General features: G+C 35.6%; 4 protein-coding genes across 4 annotated transcripts; 2 read left to right on the top strand and 2 right to left on the bottom strand.

Annotated features, from left to right (window-relative positions):
- Positions 1 to 1,606: 1,606 nt before the first annotated feature.
- Positions 1,607 to 9,884, top strand: TRIADDRAFT_22163 (uncharacterized protein; the record flags this gene model as incomplete). Its single annotated transcript, XM_002110953.1, has 14 exons — positions 1,607 to 1,762; positions 6,299 to 6,415; positions 7,053 to 7,157; positions 7,260 to 7,458; positions 7,876 to 8,066; positions 8,158 to 8,250; positions 8,347 to 8,436; positions 8,545 to 8,670; positions 8,708 to 8,797; positions 8,898 to 8,966; positions 9,050 to 9,113; positions 9,198 to 9,415; positions 9,487 to 9,610; positions 9,757 to 9,884. The coding sequence occupies 14 exons, from the start codon at positions 1,607 to 1,609 to the stop codon at positions 9,882 to 9,884; spliced, it is 1,770 nt and encodes a 589-aa protein (XP_002110989.1).
- A 1,485-nt stretch (positions 9,885 to 11,369) lies between these two features.
- On the bottom strand, positions 11,370 to 15,971 carry TRIADDRAFT_22394 (uncharacterized protein; the record flags this gene model as incomplete). Its single annotated transcript, XM_002110415.1, has 10 exons — positions 11,370 to 11,615; positions 11,719 to 11,844; positions 11,925 to 12,067; positions 12,169 to 12,430; positions 12,565 to 12,770; positions 12,869 to 12,980; positions 13,124 to 13,237; positions 13,388 to 13,506; positions 13,709 to 14,083; positions 15,854 to 15,971. The coding sequence occupies 10 exons, from the start codon at positions 15,969 to 15,971 to the stop codon at positions 11,370 to 11,372; spliced, it is 1,821 nt and encodes a 606-aa protein (XP_002110451.1).
- Positions 15,972 to 16,466: 495 nt separating this feature from the next.
- On the top strand, positions 16,467 to 16,658 carry TRIADDRAFT_22086 (uncharacterized protein; the record flags this gene model as incomplete). The annotated part of the gene is made up of 1 exon (XM_002110952.1): positions 16,467 to 16,658. One exon carries the CDS (start codon positions 16,467 to 16,469, stop codon positions 16,656 to 16,658), a length of 192 nt encoding a protein of 63 aa, XP_002110988.1.
- A 1,596-nt stretch (positions 16,659 to 18,254) lies between these two features.
- TRIADDRAFT_54472 (uncharacterized protein) lies at positions 18,255 to 19,247 on the bottom strand (the record flags this gene model as incomplete). Its single annotated transcript, XM_002110414.1, has 1 exon — positions 18,255 to 19,247. The coding sequence occupies one exon, from the start codon at positions 19,245 to 19,247 to the stop codon at positions 18,255 to 18,257; it is 993 nt and encodes a 330-aa protein (XP_002110450.1).
- Between the last annotated feature and the right edge of the window lie 1,617 nt (positions 19,248 to 20,864).

Here is a 20,864-nt window from a genome sequence, read left to right as displayed (position 1 = left end):
CATGGACTATAGCCCGTAGGACAGTCGTATATGGATACAGTCGATTTTATGCCTATCATATAGGGGAGTTGTACTGTATATCCATGTTGATCGCAATGTTGTCTTCAATGCTGCTTTCACAATCCATTCCATTGTCTTGCAGTCGCTTTCAACACTGCTACGCAGATTCCCCAAGTTGTGGTAAACAAGTTGAAAACAACAGCAGCCCGATGTCCACTTGTACAGTACAGTACTGTGTGAATCCAGTACATGGTACTGTAGAGAAGGGAGAGTGCAGTACAGTACTACAGTATGAAGCGTATCTACAGTACATGGTAGTGTAGATACGCTTCCGACTTGTGGGTTGATCCGACTGTGTTTGAACTCAGGCGTAGGGTGAAGAGTGGATGCGAACGATGCATTTGCAAAGGGTGAATCCTCTGGGTTGATACGACTGTGTCTGAACTCAGGCGTAGGGTGAATTTCAGGGTGCCAAAGATGTACAGTATTTGCAAAGGGTGAATCCTCTCAGCGTTGACGCATGCACTTCTGACTTTTGGGTTAATACGGCTGTGTCTGAACTCCGGCGTAGGGTGAAGACAGGGTGCGAATGATGCATTGCAAAGGGTGAATCCTCTCAGCGTTGATGGATGCACTACTGACTTTTGGGTTGATACGACTGTGTCTGAAACTTAGGCGTAGGGTGAACTTCACCCGGTGAGGACAGGGTGCGAACGATGCATTTGCAAAGGGGTGAATCGTCTCAGCGTTGACGCATGCACTTCTGACTTTTGGGGTGATACGACTGTGTCTGAACTCAGCCGGAGGGTGAAGAGTGGGTGCAAACGATGCATTTGCAAAGGGTGAATCCTCTCAGCATTGACGCATGCACTTCTGACTTTTGGGTTGATACGGCTGTGTCTGAACTCAGGCACTCACTGCGAATGATGCATTTGCAATGGGTGAATCGTCTCAGCGTTGACGCATGCACTTCCGACTTTTGGGGTGATACGACTGTGTCTGAACTCAGGCGTAGGGTGAAGACAAAGGTGCGAACGATGTATTTGCCAAGGGTGAATCCTCTCAGCGTTGACGCATGCACCGCGGACGAGACCATGCAGTGGTCCAATGACCACCTTGTCTGATCGTCACGTGGTGAAGCCTGTCAATATTTGCCTTACCGTCGTAACTCTATAGTGAACCTACACGACAGGATCGGCATGGGGCCAGGGGGGGGACTTGTGGCCTACCCTGTGTACTGGGACTCCACTCTCAACTGGGTCGCAACTCTATAGTGAGCCTAGTAGACAGGATCAGTATGGGGCCAGGGCGAGTTGTGGCCTACCCTGTGTACTGGGACTGGACACCAGTCATTGGAAAGGGGATCCTTGTCCAGACCATTAGCACTACTATTATTGGCGCTGTTGACTTGGACTGGGTCGCATTTTTTCTCCCTTCTTGCCTCCATCATCGGTTGGAGGATCGAAAAAATTTCATCAACACCATTTTATTTCATTGATTGCCTGTCTACACGATCATCTCAACTACGACGATCATGTTTGAAGAAGAGAATCGCAGCCTGAGTGAGAGCGATGATGATTCTGCCGATGCACCGATTGCACCCACCATGCAAGGCACACTAAGCAAATGGACCAATTACATTCATGGCTGGCAAGACCGATGGTTTATTTTACGTGATGGAACTTTAGCCTATTTTAAATCAGAAAGTGAATTATCAATCGGTTGTCGAGGATCGATCAGTATTCGATCTGCTGCTGTCGAGGTAAGACTACAGCATGGCTCCATGCTATCTTCTACCACCCATTCATAACTTGCAATTTTTTCTTGGGGAGGGATTTGCCTGAAATGCGATCCAACCGAGATTGCAGCTTCGATAGGGATCAATCGATAGTTTTGACATAGACTCGTCCACCTTGCTCTCTCTCATCAGTCGATAGTTTTGACATAGACTCGTCCACCTTGCTCTGATCAATCGATAGTTTTGACATAGACTCGTCCACCTTGCTCTCTGATCAATCGATAGTTTTAACATAGACTCGTCCACCTTGCTCTCTGATCAATCGATAGTTTTGACATAGACTCGTCCACCTTGCTCTCTCTCATCAGTCGATAGTTTTGACATAGACTCGTCCACCTTGCTCTGATCAATCGATAGTTTTGACATAGACTCGTCCACCTTGCTCTCTGATCAATCGATAGCTTTGACATAGACTCGTCCACCTTGCTCTCTGATCAATCGATAGTGTTGACATAGACTCGTCCACCTTGCTCTCTCTCATCAATCGATTGCTTTGACATAAACTCGTCCACCTCGCTCTCTCTCTTACCCTTTTTGAAAAGCCTTGACTCCATTTTTCAATAACCATCGTTGCAACTACTTTATCATTGTATGCCTTGAAAGGACTAGAGTTGCTTTGTGTCAGTTGAAATGATGTATTCTGATTTACTATCCTTGAGGGATAACATGAGATCAATTGGACGCGTAGATTGAAAACATGCAAGCCTTGCCTAAAACAATCTTCTCCATTGGTATGGTTGGAAATTGGTTTTTTTCTTCACTGTTGTCATTGATTTAGAGGGATAGTTTAGACTCTTGCAAATCTACTATTCTAGAGTTATGAGGATAGCACCTTGAAGCTGTATCCGTTTGCATACCTGATCATGTTTCCTTTACTTTCTACTGGATCGATTGAAAATGACTTGATCATCATCTCCACATTGTTGACCGACCTAATATAGTCCTTCTCGCCTCCAATCATTCCAGTAAGTCATGACTCAAGCCATATGGCTGCTCTAACATAGATTCCAACTTGTATTAAATTGTATAACTGCAGCATGAATCATCTATTTTGTATCGAGGATAAATAAAAACAATAGTACGTATACAAACGACAATTATCCAATATGGATGCTATTGGTTGCAATAGCATTTTAACTGTTGTTGCAATAAGTTGGCTATGTCATGATTTATTGATGATGTCGTCCGCAAAATCTCTATCGTAAAGCATCACTCTATACCTATTTCCACTGCTAGTCATGACTATTGCATCCGTACGTTTTATCTTTATCCATTAGCAAAGAATCACAGCGTAAAATGTTCCCTATTCAATCTTGAGTGAGCGTCAAAATGGCCGCGCCACCTTGGCCATACACTAGAGTAGAGACGTCCTTGTCAAACGCAATATTCAACTCATCGTCTAGCATCATCAAAGCTCAATTTATTCACATTGCAAGAAAAATGATAATTCAATCCTAGCGTGGTATTCACCAACAAGACAAGATGATCACTTTACAGTATTATTGCCCATGTTTTCTTTGCACTCCTATTGATTATTACTCTTCCTTCTATACAATTATCATGATCGGATTAATGATGACATTATAGTGCAATCATTTGCATTGCTGATAATAATGGCTATCATTAATCAACAATTTTCCTATCCTGTAGTCCTTTCTTAAGTCACAACTACGCGTATCGACTAATAATGTCATAAATGATCGACTATGCAAATGCTGTTGATGATCCATTTCTACTATCTATTCTTCTCCATGGTCAAGGTTGCCTGGAGTTGATCCAACATTGCACAGTACGTGTAGGATTTGAAATTTTATCCAACTAGAAAGGCAGTTGGAACTCCTACACCTACTATTTCACTCGATTGATGATCGAGTGAAATTATTACTGATAGTTCAAGGGAGCGCGATAGTAGTAAAATCAACCAAGGATAGAAGGGAAATACTATTCCCAATCAGGCTATTTTTGGGTCTGTATTTTGCCGACGGTCAATTTTCCTCCCCAATTCATTATACTTGTACAAGTCAATGGAGTTTTTTTTTTTATTCTGTTGAAGACGACTTGCATGGCATCTTCATTGGCTTTAACCTTCATGTCTTGTCCAACATAAACGAGTCATGCTTAACTACGATTCGATATATCAAATTCAGTGAATGCCTTTCCTCGTCTATCGATAGTACTATCGAGCTCTACATCGTATCTAGCAATACCGTCCATTTTCAATCTGTCGTCATTGCAATCTTGAATATTGGATCATCGTATCCAATATATCAAAGTAACTCTCTTCTTTCATCTTATCCTTTATGGGTATAATCAATTGAAGCCATAACATACAATCCAAATCTTGTCTATCTTCGACATGATTGAAATAACTAGTTTTGAATTCTATTTATGATTACATTACGGACGGCAATGGATGTCATCAAAATTAAAAAGATGATGCATAAATTTAATTTGGACTCCTCGTCATCATCATTTTCCTTACTGTTGCAATGACAAGACTCCAATCATTCTGATTTTTAATTTGCCCTTCTGTACTCGTCATCATTCAATCAATACTTGTCAAGTCTGTCGTCAATATTTTTACCTTGCAATTATTTTTCCTTTAATGACCGTATCGTTTTTTCTGATTTGTTGAGCAATATCCATATGGAAAAAAGGCGGAAAAACTATTCTACGCCTATATAGCACACTCGCGCTAATCTTTCTCAAGGCCAAGCATGATATCGCAGTCGAATGATAATCCTTCATGACATGATTGTAAATCCCTTGCTATGATAAAATAAGGAGAAATGTTAAAAGGCAGATGCAGATCGATTTTCATAAAAGGGCTTAACACTTGCTTGTAGACAACGCTGGATATTATTATATGTAGAACGACATTAGACAATATTCGTCGACTGAAATAGTATAGTCCATTTTAGGGGAAATAAATTGATCTATTCAAAGCAAACGTCCACGACTAGAATACTTAATGACAAGTTTTTGACCGTTATCCACCCCAAACTAACTACTTCAGAATGGATATTCTATGCTGGCTTTAAACTTTGCAAATTGGATTAGCCATGGCCAAGAATAACATAACGCCGTTAAAAAGATACCTTTTATCATATGATTAGTCTAGGAATAATCCGTTTTCAATAGCCATATACATTATTGATGTTTATTCTATTCTAGTGGAACCATTTCATGATTGGCCAGTCTTTTAATTGAAAAATAAAGATCGATCAAAATACCAAGTGTGAATATTTTTAGACTGTAAACTACGCGATTGGAGAATTGATTTCCTGATACAACATAGCTCGTCAATGACTTTTAATAGCGAAAAAGAATAGTGAATTAGACTTGATCTCCATTTTTTTCTATCGAATTTCATTCTTTTCTTCTATTCCTCTATCCAAAAATGAAGTTTTAATTATCAAATAATTAAGGCAATACCACCACGTATTCTACTCCGGAAGTTACAATCCTCTACCTAATACCATTAAATATATTGCTTTTGTTATCCAATTATTTGACTAATAGACTTTATAAAGAAAGATGGACTAAAAAATACTCAATAATGCATGCATATTCATGGTGAATCCCTCATACTGTATACTATCGATTAAAGGTCGATTTTTCAGTTGCTGAAGGTTAAAATTTTACGGTAATCCTGTATACGAAGGACATAAACCGCCTAGCCAATACTTGCAATTTTCGTTGTCAAGAAAGTATGCGATTTAATTAAGAAAAAATAACACTATCCTGTACATCAGACAACTATTATTTAAACATTTTCCAACATAGGGAGAACTAAATTTATCTGATATTTCCAAAGTTATAAGTTTACCAATGACTGAGTGCGGCTAATAAATTGTTAAAGTAGAACATGCTTTAATGATTTTGATAGTTTACTTTTACAAAAAGAAGGAGTAGGTTAAAATCCATGGATTATGAATTCGATAAAAGAGGTGATCAAAAACAGGCATGACTTGACGATGGAGATATTTATCAACACTTATCGTTAGTGAAGTAGCCTTTAATAAATATCTACGATAGTACTACTTTGTAATGGCTAAAAGAGGATGCAAAAAAAAGTCAATAAACCGTACAGTATTACACTTGTCGACTTGAATGGGTTAGATTGACAATTTCAATAGTATGCTACATTAATAAATTGGTCGTAAACCGCTCAATTAGTCGTCAAGCAAGAGCAATGGGTGTGCTTGTGACGGATATTCATGCCTAATGTTATTGCTTTTTTATCTACTTGTCACGCCATGTTAACTATCGCACAACTATTTCAATTCCTTATGTCTGATCTTGGCTTTTAGCTACTTGTCTTATATGCTGAATGATTGCCATTTTTCCCTCTATGGCTATCACGACAGTTTCAATTCCTCACATTTAATCTCCTTTTAATCTACTTTATCTCACCACGTTAAAGTACTACGATATCATTTCAATCCCTCGTCTCTAATCTTCATGCTTGTTTTTTATCAATTTATCTTCCTATCATAGTGTCATGAATTCGATGACTGCCGATTTGATGTTAGCATTAGCGATCAAGTTTATTACTTACGTGCCAAAAGCAAGGAAGAAAGGCAGAGATGGATAGATGCCCTTGAAACTTCGAGAGTAAGTTTATTCACTGTTGGTATCGTTTTACGGTATATACATTATATAAAATTGATTAATGAATTATTATCAAAATGATATACGTCCGTGTATGGTATATTCAATACCTAAATAGGGTTTTGATTTTATCCCTCTAGTAGACGATAATGTATGTGGATATCATTCTTAAAGTTTAGACATCTTTGCTATTTAGAAAATAGATCAGTTAATATCTATCTTCAAAAAATTATAGTATGATTAAGCTGTTTGTTGTTATAACAATCATCGACCAATCTTATTTTTTATAAATAGATATAATAATGTTTACTCTTGAACATGGCCGCGTTAGCAAAAATAATGTTGGCTATGCATGTAATAAAATTGGAATCCAGTTGAATACTAACAGCACTATATTAAAAAATGAAAATGACAGTCACGTAGCCTACGCTTAATTTTAGCTTCGTTAGAAGTATCAGTCTAGCGAATCAGTTTCATCTAGACGTAAGAGCAATGATATACTTTTCAGGTTTAAAAATGCGACTATTGCTTAAATTAGATACTAGTTATATTAGGATTTCCAATGCTTGAACAGTCGATACGTTATAATCATCAGCTCTGTAATGATACTTATCATATATCCTTCTAATCCACATATTAGGAAGCTAGTCCTGATGTCGGTGAGACAAATTTAAGACGTCAAGGCTCAATGATGTCCATTAGCTCTTACACAAGTCTATCAACAGCTTCCACCTCATCTACAAAGGTACTGGTGTTGTTGTTATCCTTAACTGATAGAATACAATACTACGCAATTACTAACTGGTTAGGAGTTATTGCTAAAGGATTGAACTGGATTTAATTTTAGCGGGACAAAAATTTGAAAGAAAAACTTTTGGAAATGGAGACATATAGGGAAATTCTATGCCGGCAAGTGGATACTTTACAACGTTTCTTTGATAAATGCTCTGATGCCGTTGTTGAGGCAGAGCATAAAATTGAAGAGTTTAAAAGGAATGAACCGGACATGGCAGATTCTTTACGACCTCCTAGTGAAGACATTAGAAGTAACTAAAATGCGACAAAATCAATTTTGGAAATCATAGGATTGTCAAAATGATCATAGTCATGGTTAATGACTGTGTCAAACTAACTTTGTATTAATCATACCTTCATTAGTAGATGAAGCAGACTCTGGAGATGATGAGATAACAGAAGGAACAACTTTGTTACCTAAAACGCTATACAAATTATCACCTAGAAAATCAGCATCAAGAATAGCTACCTATACTACCTCCAGGATATCATCGTTAATAAATTTTACTAGGGTAAATGTTATGTAATATACTAAATAAACCATTGTATTACAAGTAAGACAATTAATTAAGGAACCAATCTAACTAAATTTTTTTTATCCAACAAATTATTTTTACAGTTTTCTAGTAGTTATTCTACTTCTCCCGGTTCAAATAACATATCACAAGTGGCTAATAGTATTGATGAAAAAGAGAGAATCGATGCCATTACAGCACTTGAATTATTGAAATCGGGTATCGACTTTAAAGGGGAATCAATCACATTTAAAGCAACAACTGCTGGAATTTTAGCAACTTTATCGCACTGCATCGATTTAATGCTAACTAGAGAAGATAAATGGCGTAAACGCTTGGAACGGGTAAGCAATTGCTTTCATGAAAGGATTTCATGACTCCTTTTATTTGACAATACCGTATGTTGTAATACTAATAGCAGTTAATTTTTTGCAGGAAATGGAAAAAAGACGTAGGCTACAACAGGAGTACAAGCAGGTGCTTGAAGATGCGCGAAAGAGAGCTCTTGCTGCGGGTCCTGATTACCAGGTTAATCGTACGAATTTTCCTGCCTTTGTTAGCCTTGTGGCATTCTTTAATCTATTCCTATTGCATGATGTTTTGGGTGTGTTATTTTTTGAGTAGGAAGGTCCTAACTGTATGATGACCGATGAGGAATTTTTCGATGCTGTCGAAACTGCCCTAGATAAGGAAGGCACTGAGTTAAATGAGCAAGTATGTACAGTCTACCAAAAAGAAGTCGCAGTTATTCTTTAGGATTATGCACAACGTATTATTTGCATTTGATGAAACTTCTCTAATAGTTACTTGCTTTTTACTTAGAATGATATCGATTTTTACAATCCAGACGACTCCAAAGCCACTCTCATGAGAGAGGTTATCAAATTAATAGATGTTTACATGAAATGCTTATTGGCTTTACTAATAGATGGTAGAATTATTATGTCTGTGTAATTAACACATTTTTCTTGATTGTTTACTTCAGATGGATTCTAAAGTATCCGAATATGTAAGCTGTGTCCGTGAAGAAATTAATGAAGAATGGAATTTGGTTCATGAAGATAATGAAATGAAGGTAATAATTCTATTCGATAATCCTTTTCACCAAGTTTATAATGTACTACTAGTATATAAATAAAGCAAATTTATTGATTCTTGTTTAAATTTTTTTTAAGGTTTATAGACGTGAATTGGAGATAGACGGCGTAGCTTTGGATCCTTTACGCGCTCAACATATTGTCGATGTAAGATGCACTGTCCTAAACCGCAATGACAGCATACGTTTGGTTGCTAGCTTTATAAACATTATTAATTTTTTTCGATCTAGGGTGTCACTGGTCATGAAGTTTGTAATATATTTTTCGACAAGGATGTTAGGATGGAATGGGAAAGTAAGAAATTACGCTTAATAGCCACCAATTTTAATTATTACGCTTGTATGACTGATGTGATGACATTTTGAAATAATTTAATAGCAACCTTGGAGTCGACAAAGGTAATTGAAGAGATATCTCAAGATACGCTTGTTTTTCATCAACTTATTAAACGCGTATGGCCTACCGCACAACGTGATATGTGCTTCGCAAGTCATATGCGACCAGTTGTAAGATTAGAAAATGACAGCAACCCAACCGGCGTAGATCCTTGGATTGTCGTCAACTATTCTATTGATCACCCACTTGCTACGGTAATTGTCATATATATCATTTATAATCGCTAGTTATCTACTGAATTATTGACTTTTTTCAACGTCACCAGAACAAGAAATACGTCCGCGTTCAATTTACAGTTTGCATGTACTGCGAGACAATTATTCGAAAGACAGATTGTCCATTGGAGGAATTAACTCGTAATGATATCGCCAGTAGGATTGTATATATTGCTCATGGTAAGTAAAGGCTACAAAGGATGTGAGAGTTTTATTTTTTTATTCATCATAATATTAATTGTAGTCTTTACGATGTATGAATAGCGTTACTGCCGTATTTAGTTAAGCTGAAATTTTATAATATACATTTCTTTGTTTTATTACAGTGAACCCGGGTGGTTGGGCACCACCGGCTGTCGTTAGGGTTGTTACTAAAAGAGAGTATCCGAAATTTCTAAGAAAATTTAGTTCATATGTAGATAAGAAATTGCAAAATACTAAAATAGTGTGGTAAATTCATGTATAGTATCCAAGGTGATGACTCTGAATCCTCATACTGGGTAAGAAGTACTTTTTAGGGAATTTAATTGTAGAAAAAAAGTGACAATAATTTGTCTGCTACTGTATTTGCTTGTACGTTTATATCGTTAAGAGTAGCCTGAAGTACCTAAATCGTAAAATTGATGTGCATTTGTATTATAAAATACTAGAGCTCTTTATATTTACAAGTGCTGCGGAAGTATTGCAAGGCAGTACAGTACCCACAGTAAATGAGCGTAAATTTTGAATTTTTTCCTGCTATTTTAACTGATAAGCGCTGTACTGTATCTAAAATGTACTCTATACGGTTTCATAGGAAAGACTTATTTACCATCTTTATTAGCTTTTTTATTACGTCAACGACACATGCTTGCTTTTCTGTATATACATATAAAGATATATATATATATATATTTAATATATAAATGCACAAAAAAAACAGAAACTTCCTACGCAACTGTATAAATGTGTGACTATATAATTGACATAAATGCGCTGATTTGTTTGTTATTATTAACTTGATACGAGTATGTTTATGTTACAAATGACTTTAATTGTTTCTATATACTTTAAGCTATGACTTTGTCAATATCCTTATAAATTGCTCATTGTAAGTTATTCCATTTGCAATGAAATTAGGAATCATGCGTTTTAAATTATGTCGATGATGTATCATTAGTATTGAATGTTCAATCTACCATAAAAGCATCATTGACGATGTACATGCCTTTGTTATATTAATTTGCGCTTTGCACCATTCCTTATATCACAATTATAAATAGATCATTCACGAGCACTAAAATTCGCGCTTACATGCAAATCTCAATAATAATAAAGTGATCTTTGCGGTATAGGATTGTCTCGTAGTCATCTTTTGAAAGCTACTGTAATTGTAAGATACTGATATTTTGATTCTTGGCGCATCAGGAAAGTTGATATATACCTAATAATTATATACTTTCCTGACAATCACTAAATCCGTAGAATCGCCAGTATAAATCAACAAATTTACGAAAATAAACTGCACGCCAAAGCATTTGTTGCAATAGGATTGGCTTTAATGCGTTACTTTATAATGTCTTAAGCTGATAATACAACTGTTATTATTACTAGAAAGTTTAAAATGAAAGTGCTCGATAGCACTATTGAGAATTGGACGACAATACTATCTTACATACAGATGTACCATATGAAATTCGGTATATATCGATCGATAACATAATTTAACTAAAATAATTAGAGAATCCTGTAATATACTGTACTGTACACATTACCTCATAAATGAGTGATTATACCAGTTTTAAAGCTTTAATACAGAGAAACCGATTACTATGATTACCACCTAATCCTTTAGAATCTATACAGGATAATATTTTGTACAATGGCAGTAAATAATTATCATACAAAAGTCTAGGGGGGTTGAGGATAAAAAAATTTACAGTCATAACTGAAACGATGGTTACTGAGTCTGATTACTAGATGTGTAATGTCTCAATAAAATTTTCCATGCTTTTTCACTCATGAATCCATCAGGTAGTTTATTACCAGCCCGAGCTAATTGTCTCATTTTAGTTCCAGAGATGAAATTGTAATCGTCAGCATGATCGGGCTTATAAAAATCCATCTTTCTCTTGATTTTATTATAAGCAGCTACTCGAAATGGAATAATTTCTAGTTGAGTTAATCCAGGAGCCATCTGTAATACCTAAAATAAAATAAAATTATATATATAAATGAAATCATTTTAGGCTTACAGTTGAGTCAAAATTTAATTTCAGGCATAAGGCAATTTGTCTTGGTCTTAGTACCTTACTACCATGCGTTGTATGATATAAATCTTTCCCGGTAACTGGATGAGGGATACCTGCTGGATCTCTACCAACAATATAGAAATTAACTCCAGCCGCTATCCTTGCTTTTGCATGCCATTGAACCTATTGATTAAACAATACCGATTAGTAAAAGATACACATCACTACAAAAATGAAATAATTTTGTTACACAGGAAGCATACTTCCGTTGGTCCTGCATACATCATTGGAGAAGGAAAGATCGCTAAGATTGTCGAACTTTGATCAAGAATACCGTCTTCAATTACGGCTAAATGTTGCTTAATTCTGACTTCCAATGGAACGTCATCTGGCTTGGTAATTCCGCCTATAAGAGATATTGAATAGTTTATAGTATATTACTTGACAATTTACGGAAAGAGGAATATTACAATTGTTATCTTTTGATGAGCTAATTCGTTCACAAACCGATTGGATGTAGTAATAATACAGGGTGTTTGAATCCACGTTCCACCAATTGTCTCTTGGTATCAGAAATTAGTAAAGCATGACCGTTATGAAGAGGGTTTCGAAGTTGGAAGGCAAAAGCAGCATCAGCATCTAGTTCATAGAATTTCCTCCTTAATTCCATTGGCGTTAGGCGAAACTGATCAAGTCCATCATGCCAGCAAATTCTCTCCAATACTTGCAATTCACCACCTACTAGCCAATTCCCTGAATCGATGATTAACTAAGATTCCGATAACAACAATACAGTAAGCTGATAGAAAGCCTTGCAAATTACAAGTAGGATTTGCGCGATATTATTTGAATTGTGATAATTATATCTTTAATATTGAAGAACATGGATGTGAATTTTATTACCTTTACATAGGGATGTTCGGAAGAGTATGTTCCAAACTGTCGACAGCACCGTTCTTCAATACGGTGTTCAAAAAATTCAGGTTTAGATACTATTGCGACAGGTCGATTGTCATATATTAAGGTAAATCGCTCTTCATTTTGTAACCGTTGCTTGTTATCATCGTGTACAGGCAAAACAATTGGTATTGATTGGTTAGATACACCACCTACCCGAAATTAACGTCGTAAGATTGCTTAGAGATATATTCTTATGTTTATACATGTGTAAGTATTAATTAGTAAGAGAAATATATCATAAACTGACCATCTAATAAAATTCCAAAATGTAAGGCTTGTAAATACTCTTTCTCATTCATAAATCCCTTAAGAGGAGATGCCCAACCTTCAGACAAAACTTGAACCCACTGTAAATCGAGCTGTAAGATAAAGGTAAAGAAAGACCTATAAGTAATTTACTAATAGTAATTTAGTAAAACTCAAAAACTGAAATTTAATAGATCGATATATCGAATAAAAAATAAATAATAGCGAGATACTGATAGTAATCTTTAGCACGTACTTTGGTAATGTTTAATTTAGGCAATTTCCTTGCTATTTGTTTCATTTCTTCTACTTGATCTGGCTGCACAAAAAGCTCTCGTACCATATTTAGTGCAGAGAATGGTATAATGTTCTACACAAGATGATATAGCATGACAAAGAATTGACATTTTAATAAATCTAGGACAATAACAGTTTTAGTTTTAACTAGATAGAAATAATCAAAGATATGATGCAGTTATTCGTACGACCAACTTATTAATACTATAATTTTATATCTAACCTTTGCCTCTAAAAAATTGATAATTATATCAACGCATTGTTGAACTGACCACTCTCCCGCTTTTAAAACAATATCAGGATTGATAGGTATTTCATAAGGTGAATCTATGCCCGTAAAATCTGCAACAATAGTAAATTTTATACTATAAGTTAGTACACTTGGATGAAAAATTTTACTTACAAATATCCAGTAGTAATGGTATCTGAATTATTGCTGCACAATAGCTATACAATCAAGATTTTCCTATCGATTATAGACTTTGAACTTACGTAAATAACTATTTATCGTGGCATCATACGATAACTATATAGATACGTGTACCTTTGATAACGCCTTCCCTGGCTTTCTTGTAGAGGCCTTTGGTGTCTCGCTTTTCGCATACTTCTAATGATGTACTGACATAGCATTCGAAAAAGTTTAGGCCACTTCGTTGGTGTAACTGTCGTACAGTAAGTCGATCTGCTTGATATGGACTAATAGCACTAGCGATTGTGACGATTCCCGCATCAGCGAATAATTTTGCGACTTCTCCAATTCGACGTATATTTTCAGTTCGATCAGCTTCAGAGAAGGCTAAATCTTTAGCAAGGCCAGTACGAATATTATCACCATCCAGTGAAAATGCTGGTATCCCTTTATTGCATAAATAAGCTTCTAAAGTATAACTCAAGGTGGTTTTACCAGCACCAGATAGTCCTATAGTTTTGTTAATAAAGCAAGTAAAGTGATTCAATTTGTAGCTCACACATACTACTGTAGTTATGTTGATAGTAATTAGTAGAATGCGAGAATGTTGCTATATTAATTATTATAATTGGAGAAATGCATGTATTATATCATAGTGGCGAGATTTCAACATTGGCCGTAAGGGTTATTTCGGTTATTCTAAATGGATTCAGTAGGAAGAAGGGTGACGATCATTATTTAAGAGAAACTTGGAACATTTTATTTAATAATAATTAAAGTCACACAAGAGAATGAATTAGAAGCTCATATCATATTATGTTAGTAGTATCTGCTATCAAGTGATGTACTGTACTTTAGATAAATATTAATTATTACAATTGGATCTAATCTCCTGTACCGAGAGACAATATTGAATAATACGCCTACAGTGGTCGAAGTTGAGTTTAAGCGGAGATATTCTGGTAGGGATACCTACTATGAAGGTAATACTTTAAGAGGTGATCAATATTGTAAATATCGTAATATCGATTTAATTAAAGAGGGTTTATTATGATCTTATTAGCTATCGTGTGACGTGGGATGAAATGTCTGTATTGTACTAATTTATTGCGATAGTTCATCAAGATTTGATAGAATGAATTTTCAACTTAAATGATTCATGATTTCAATAAAACTCTAATTTAAGAAATACTCTAGCAAAGTTATTGTATGTATTATTGCAGTTTTCCAGCATAACAGCAGAGATTCAGTTATTGGTATAGAAGTATGCATTGTTATACTGTAGGTCGGTACCATTGCTATTCTATACAAAGCACAATCTAAATGATGTAGAATATTTTCGATGGATTTGATTTTTTTGTATTCAGTGACGCATGCTACCTAAGGGTCTCTAATGCTACCGATCTACAAAAGATAAAACGGTTAACTTGCTCGTGGAAATTTCTATGACGCACGTACGTAGAGAATTAATTTCCTTTAATGTCTCCGATTGTAATTGCGCAATTTGCCGATACTATTGTTTGTAGCAATTTTGGATCATGTCTACCTTTAGGTTTTATTTATCGAATCGGTGCGACAGATCGCTGATATTATGACAACTACTGTGGGCAATACGTGCAGCAACTATAAACTGTGATGGACGTTGATGTAAGATGAAAACACATAAAATTGTTCGTGATAGTTGTAGTGTTGAAAATTCTAATCGGCCAGACGATCATCATTCATCACAGTCGATGCGATGACTATGAGATACACAAAGACGACAGCGCAGTGTTTGATATTTTGAGAGGATTGTGTATAGAAAACAATAAATGATGGGGAAAAAATTCATTTTAGATAGTGTTGCCGTTATGCGACACTATCGATCGTTCTTATCGAGTTAATGAAGTAGCTATGATGACCATTGCATACGGATAAAACATTGGTATTAACAAGTCGTCCATGTTGATGGTTAATATAACTGTTATTGAAAGCTTTTGCTATCAGCTTTGTTGGTATCAATGTACTTCATTCGGATACGATTCCTAGTACACTACGTATGGTAATGTTATCATCCATGATGAATTCAAACAAGTATTTTGCAAGCTTTTCTACCCAATGAAACAAGATTAGATTAATGTAGACTATTGTATCATTAATTAAGGCAGAATATCCATGGATCGATTGGATACATACGCTATTATTTCTTTGAATCAACATGATGATTGTAAGCAGCAGCCATGTGAATCAATGAGCATCATTAAGCATGTCCTAAGAAAATATTGAGTTGTATTGACAAACCTGTTAACCAAATAGTACAACCACGGAATCCACTTCTATGACCAAGAACTTGGCCGCGTTTCTCCCTAGTAACACGGCTAGCTTCTGGTGATAGGAAACGCTGACAATTTGAAGCCATTAATTTCCTCCAAAATAATAATATCAACTTTCCACGCCGCGACTAGCTAATATAGATTCGATGATGCTAAGAGACGCTTGTCCTGCACATGCGCCTTGAGGGGACACGGGATCACTTGTCACACCGGAACGCATCCCTTTGTTTCCAGCCGAGCAGCTGTCAGCACAGTACTGTGTACTGTAAATTACAGGTTTACACTGTACTGTCATGTACTGTACACTGTATCTTATTCCTCTAGGTGGAACAGTAAAGTGCTCAAATACTGCAAATCTGCAACCATCTCAAGTTGAAGGTTAGGTGTTCAATCCAGTATTTAAAACGTTGATTCCTTGAAGCTATCTAAATAGATACAAGCGCTTATTACAGTATACTGAAGACTGAAAGACCGCAATGATGACCTCTTTATTGCAAAGATTCATTCCAAGATTACTAACTCAGGATATGCTACTCATAGGAGAAATGCGTAAGAGGACATGCAGCCGTGCATTGGTATCGATGGCGAATCAAAGTCCCGATGATGATCAGAACAACAACAAAGTAAATACGACTAAAGAAGAAAGTGATTCTACTGAGAACGATTTGAGTGCTTACACCAATCCTGAAACAGGTGAAATCAATGGACCTAGAGGCCCGGAACCCACACGCTTTGGAGACTGGGAGCGCGGTGGAAGAGTTAGCGATTTCTAACGAAAAAAAATGGTGCCATGCAAATCAGCTTGGCAATTTTTGACTAATTGAAAAAGTTAATTTACTCTCAACACGATAACTATATCTACTGTAAAGGAATTTCAAGTAGTCTAGCTGGTCTGAAGCAAATTCGAAGTTAAAATGTATTCCTGCGGTAATAATATTCTTGCTTTGATGTTAAAATGTCGGCCTAATCTATTACTGGATTGTTATCCTTAAATTATTTGGTTATGGTATTAGGCATTTGCATTGCCTTCCGTTGGCACAGTAATCTTTATTTAAATATGATGCTCCATTCAATCCACTGTATACGTATATTAACTTGCTATGTCCACGGTCTTTAATCTCAAATCTCCTTTGCTACTAATAAATATACTGTACAGTACACTATGTACCGCAACAACTTATGATAATACAGTAGGTGAAGTGTAGAACGTAGTCTACATGTAAATAACAGGACCCTATAAAAGGATTTTCCGGTCTCTAGTGTAAATGCTCAATTCATTGTCGTTTCAGATTTGACCATTTATACAGCATCGTATCACAGCATCGTATTACAGTATGAATATCCAACTGATACATGAGATTATTTTCTTTAAAATTGCATAATGCATAACAGCTCTATGTGCTGCAATACTGATGAATCTATGTAAAGATTGCTCAATAAAATTAACAAAATCATCTCAATGATCAAGATCTTCAGCCTACGCTTTTATAGCTTAGGTTTTTATGCTACGTACCAGTACTGCATAATGTAAATGATAGTTGGCGTAGTTTTTGATTAACTCTACGTATGATTATAATTACAATTAATAAGCAAAACAAGATATTACACGTAGAAAATCTGTGAAACCTTTTGCAATTCATTCCTGATTCAAAGACTTACAACCATCAATCAATCAGCTCGTTACAGCTATTGACAGCGACAAAACGAATTTATAAATACGAGTACATACTTAACTTTCAGCACTTGTGAGGTATTTTTCGTATAATATGAGATAAAGCGGCAATTTTAGCAATATCGATGAGTTGTTGATATTATTATTCAGTTTTAGCATTAATAAAATTAGTCTTATTAATCCAAATAGGCCTCATAACCTCTATCACATTCAACTACATTAAATAATTATGTAATGTAACTTTCTGCAAGCTCTGAAAACAAAATAATACAATTTAAATTTTGTCATCAATAATATAATGCAATCCTATACATTGCTATCTTCGTTATGATATGCTTCTATGCATATTCTGCTTCTGAGATTTGTTGAGCGAATAGAATTTTACATATACGGTATGAAACTACCTTGTCCAAAAATCTTGATCGGCCATAATGCCTCCTACTTCATTATTAAATTTCCGACAAATACGTATAAAAGCAATACAGTAATTCGTTTAGCAATGACAGGTCGAGTAGGTAGGGTTTCACAAAATATGACTTGTAAAGATTACGCGCATGTGCTCATATATGCGTATTTCTCTAGTACATTTATCAGGTGCTAATAACAGAGCTTGCAATCCCAGTGAGCATCAAGACAATGTTTATAATTTCCTGTATATATTCTTCACTATAAGAAAATAAATTAATCCTAGAGTATATTATGATTTATTTGTAGGGCGAAACAATGCTAAGAGATGTTTCAATTCCTCTTCATTGAGTGAGACTTCACCTTTACCATCCACGCTTTTCTCCTTCTGCTTGCCGCCCCTTTCCTTTCTTTGAACATTTAAATTTTTACTACGAGCTTGAAACTTTGCTGAGGAGGTTTTACCTATGTCTTTTTCATTGCTGTGTTTATTATCGCTACCTTTAGTTTTGCTAAATTTAGGATTTTTTTCTTTCATCAGATCAACATTCTTTAAACTAGGATTTTGTATCTGATTAGGATTAGCAATGCTTTTTCTATATTGGTTAGAATTAATTGAGTGAAGATCGCTATTTACTCGTATATCATGCTTTGTTCTACCTCTCGTACTAAGGGATTTTTTGGTGTCATCTTTTGATATTCTTTTACTAATTGAATATTTGTCAGAATCACTATTTTCAGTATCACGAACGCCATTAGCGAATTTATCGCGAAAATTTACATAAGGGTTTATCTTTGTGCGATCGGAAAGTCCTGTTAGATGGCTACTGTTAAACAATGATCGATCTATTTTATTATCACGAAATCTTTTCTTGTGATGAAATTCCACTAGCTGATGCTGCCAAGGGGCTATCAAAGCATATTCATCCTCGTAGTTTTCATATTTATCATCATTGAAACCATTAGTAATAGAATGCTTCTGTTGCCATTTCATCTGTCGATTAGCTTTTAATTTCATAGCAATAGAATTCTGACGTCTTTTTATTTCTGCATCTGGTTCAAACCGTGATTTTAAAATTCTACTTACAGCTGCATAACTGATCTTAAATGTACTTGAAAGCATTTCCTTAGTCCAGTATCCCGGATTGTCATCTGCTAGCATTCTTATTTGATCCATTTCTTCTCTTGCAAGACGCTTTTTAGGCTTCCATTCAGTCTTTTTATCTTTCAGTGCCTGTTTCTTGGCTCGCCAATTGATATCTGCTTTCTCCCTGAAAAGTATCATGGCACATCAGTTAAGCCTACAAACGTAACAGCCCTAGCTTCTTGCATTATGATTTATAACCATGGCAGGTGACGTACTGTAGCATAAATCGTAAATGTTGTGACCTTGTACTGACTTACTGCCTTGTTAAGTGCTAATGATACTATGTACAGTAGTTGCAAGCGCACGTAGAATCATGGACTACTAGAAATTACTACTAACAGTTTCGAGCAGTTCATGGTACATTCATTACAGGTCTGTGAATTCTGTGCATTTCTCATGCTATGCATTCCACGTTTTTTTACCAAGTAACAAGCATACTATTTGAGATATACGCGCCGCTACATACAGTAAATATCTAAAATTATTTCTAATGTAGCATACATATCTTATAAGTAATAGGTAGACGCTGGTGTCCTCGCTAATAAAATACAAGAAATAAATGCAATACTGTATTGTCAAATGGGCTCGTAAACCGGATTGATATCAATTTACGCGAATACTGCACTCCACTGAGATTTTGCATACTGTAATCGCATATTTCCATTGGACCCGCAATTGCAAACTCAATGACTCAATACAGAGTGTCTAACATTATGCTACTATAATCTCCATTAAGTAAAAAGGCTCAAGTTTGAAATAAAGCTTACATGAAATCATCATCGTCGTCCTCGTCAAATAATTCAAGTCCTTTGTTGTAAAATGACCTGCCCCAAAGTTGGAAATAACAGGAGTAGGACTGTCTAAATCGCTGTACAGCAACATTTCTATTCTTTAATGAGGATATCAAGAGCGATAGCATCATGAAGATCTGCACTGCATCTATTTCTGAATTAATTTATACTGAGTGATGGTTTATTTCCAGCTTAGAAATGAGATTTTGCAAGATATCGAGGTCAATTTTGTTGAAGAAATTATGGGCCGCCATTCTATGCAGAACTAAAGTTCCATCCAAGTTGCATCGTGACTAGAGTCAGAGTGATTTAGTAGCGCTCTGTACTGTACACTGTACACTGTACTGTACAGTATAGTACCGTACTGTACTGTACATTGACTCTAGAAGGATGAAAGCTTGAAATGTGAAACTGTCCTCGGATGGATGGACTTTTCTTACAAGATGAGGTAGAAAATGTCCTATACTTAGTATGGATCTTCCGTATCTATTTTCTTATTCGCTATTATTAATTTAAAAGAAATTTGTGATCCTCTATAACTACTTTCAAGCAGAACTAAGTAAATGATACTGGATTCAATATAATATTACTTAATGTAGAAAATATAAGATCATTATAAAATCAAGCATCTGCATACTGAAGTAATAACGAAACCAAGCGTTTGGAGTATTATTTTTTTGAACGAGAAGTGTCAAAATTCCCGTCCATCCGAAGAGCTCTATATAGTGTCAAGTAGCGCCGGTACGTTTTGGGCATTAGGAGAAAAGCTTTGCATAGAGCGAGAAAGCTGGACTCGTCGCCATCTTCTTCACTTAGAAATTAATAATGATTACGACTTATCCAGAACTATTCTAACAGTGAAGTAAACTAAGACAATAAGATTCAACTTATCTCTCAAGATGTCTATTTCAAAAGATATTCTCGACGAACTCTGCAGGTAATGTTTGATTGGAGATTGGAGACT

The sequence above is a fragment of the Trichoplax adhaerens genome, genomic scaffold, assembly GCF_000150275.1.
Source record: "Trichoplax adhaerens TRIADscaffold_3 genomic scaffold, whole genome shotgun sequence".
Classification (NCBI taxonomy): domain Eukaryota; kingdom Metazoa; phylum Placozoa; class Uniplacotomia; order Trichoplacea; family Trichoplacidae; genus Trichoplax; species Trichoplax adhaerens.
The sequence above is the reverse complement of the archived record's forward strand: the minus strand, read 5'-3'. Positions and strand labels throughout refer to the sequence as shown.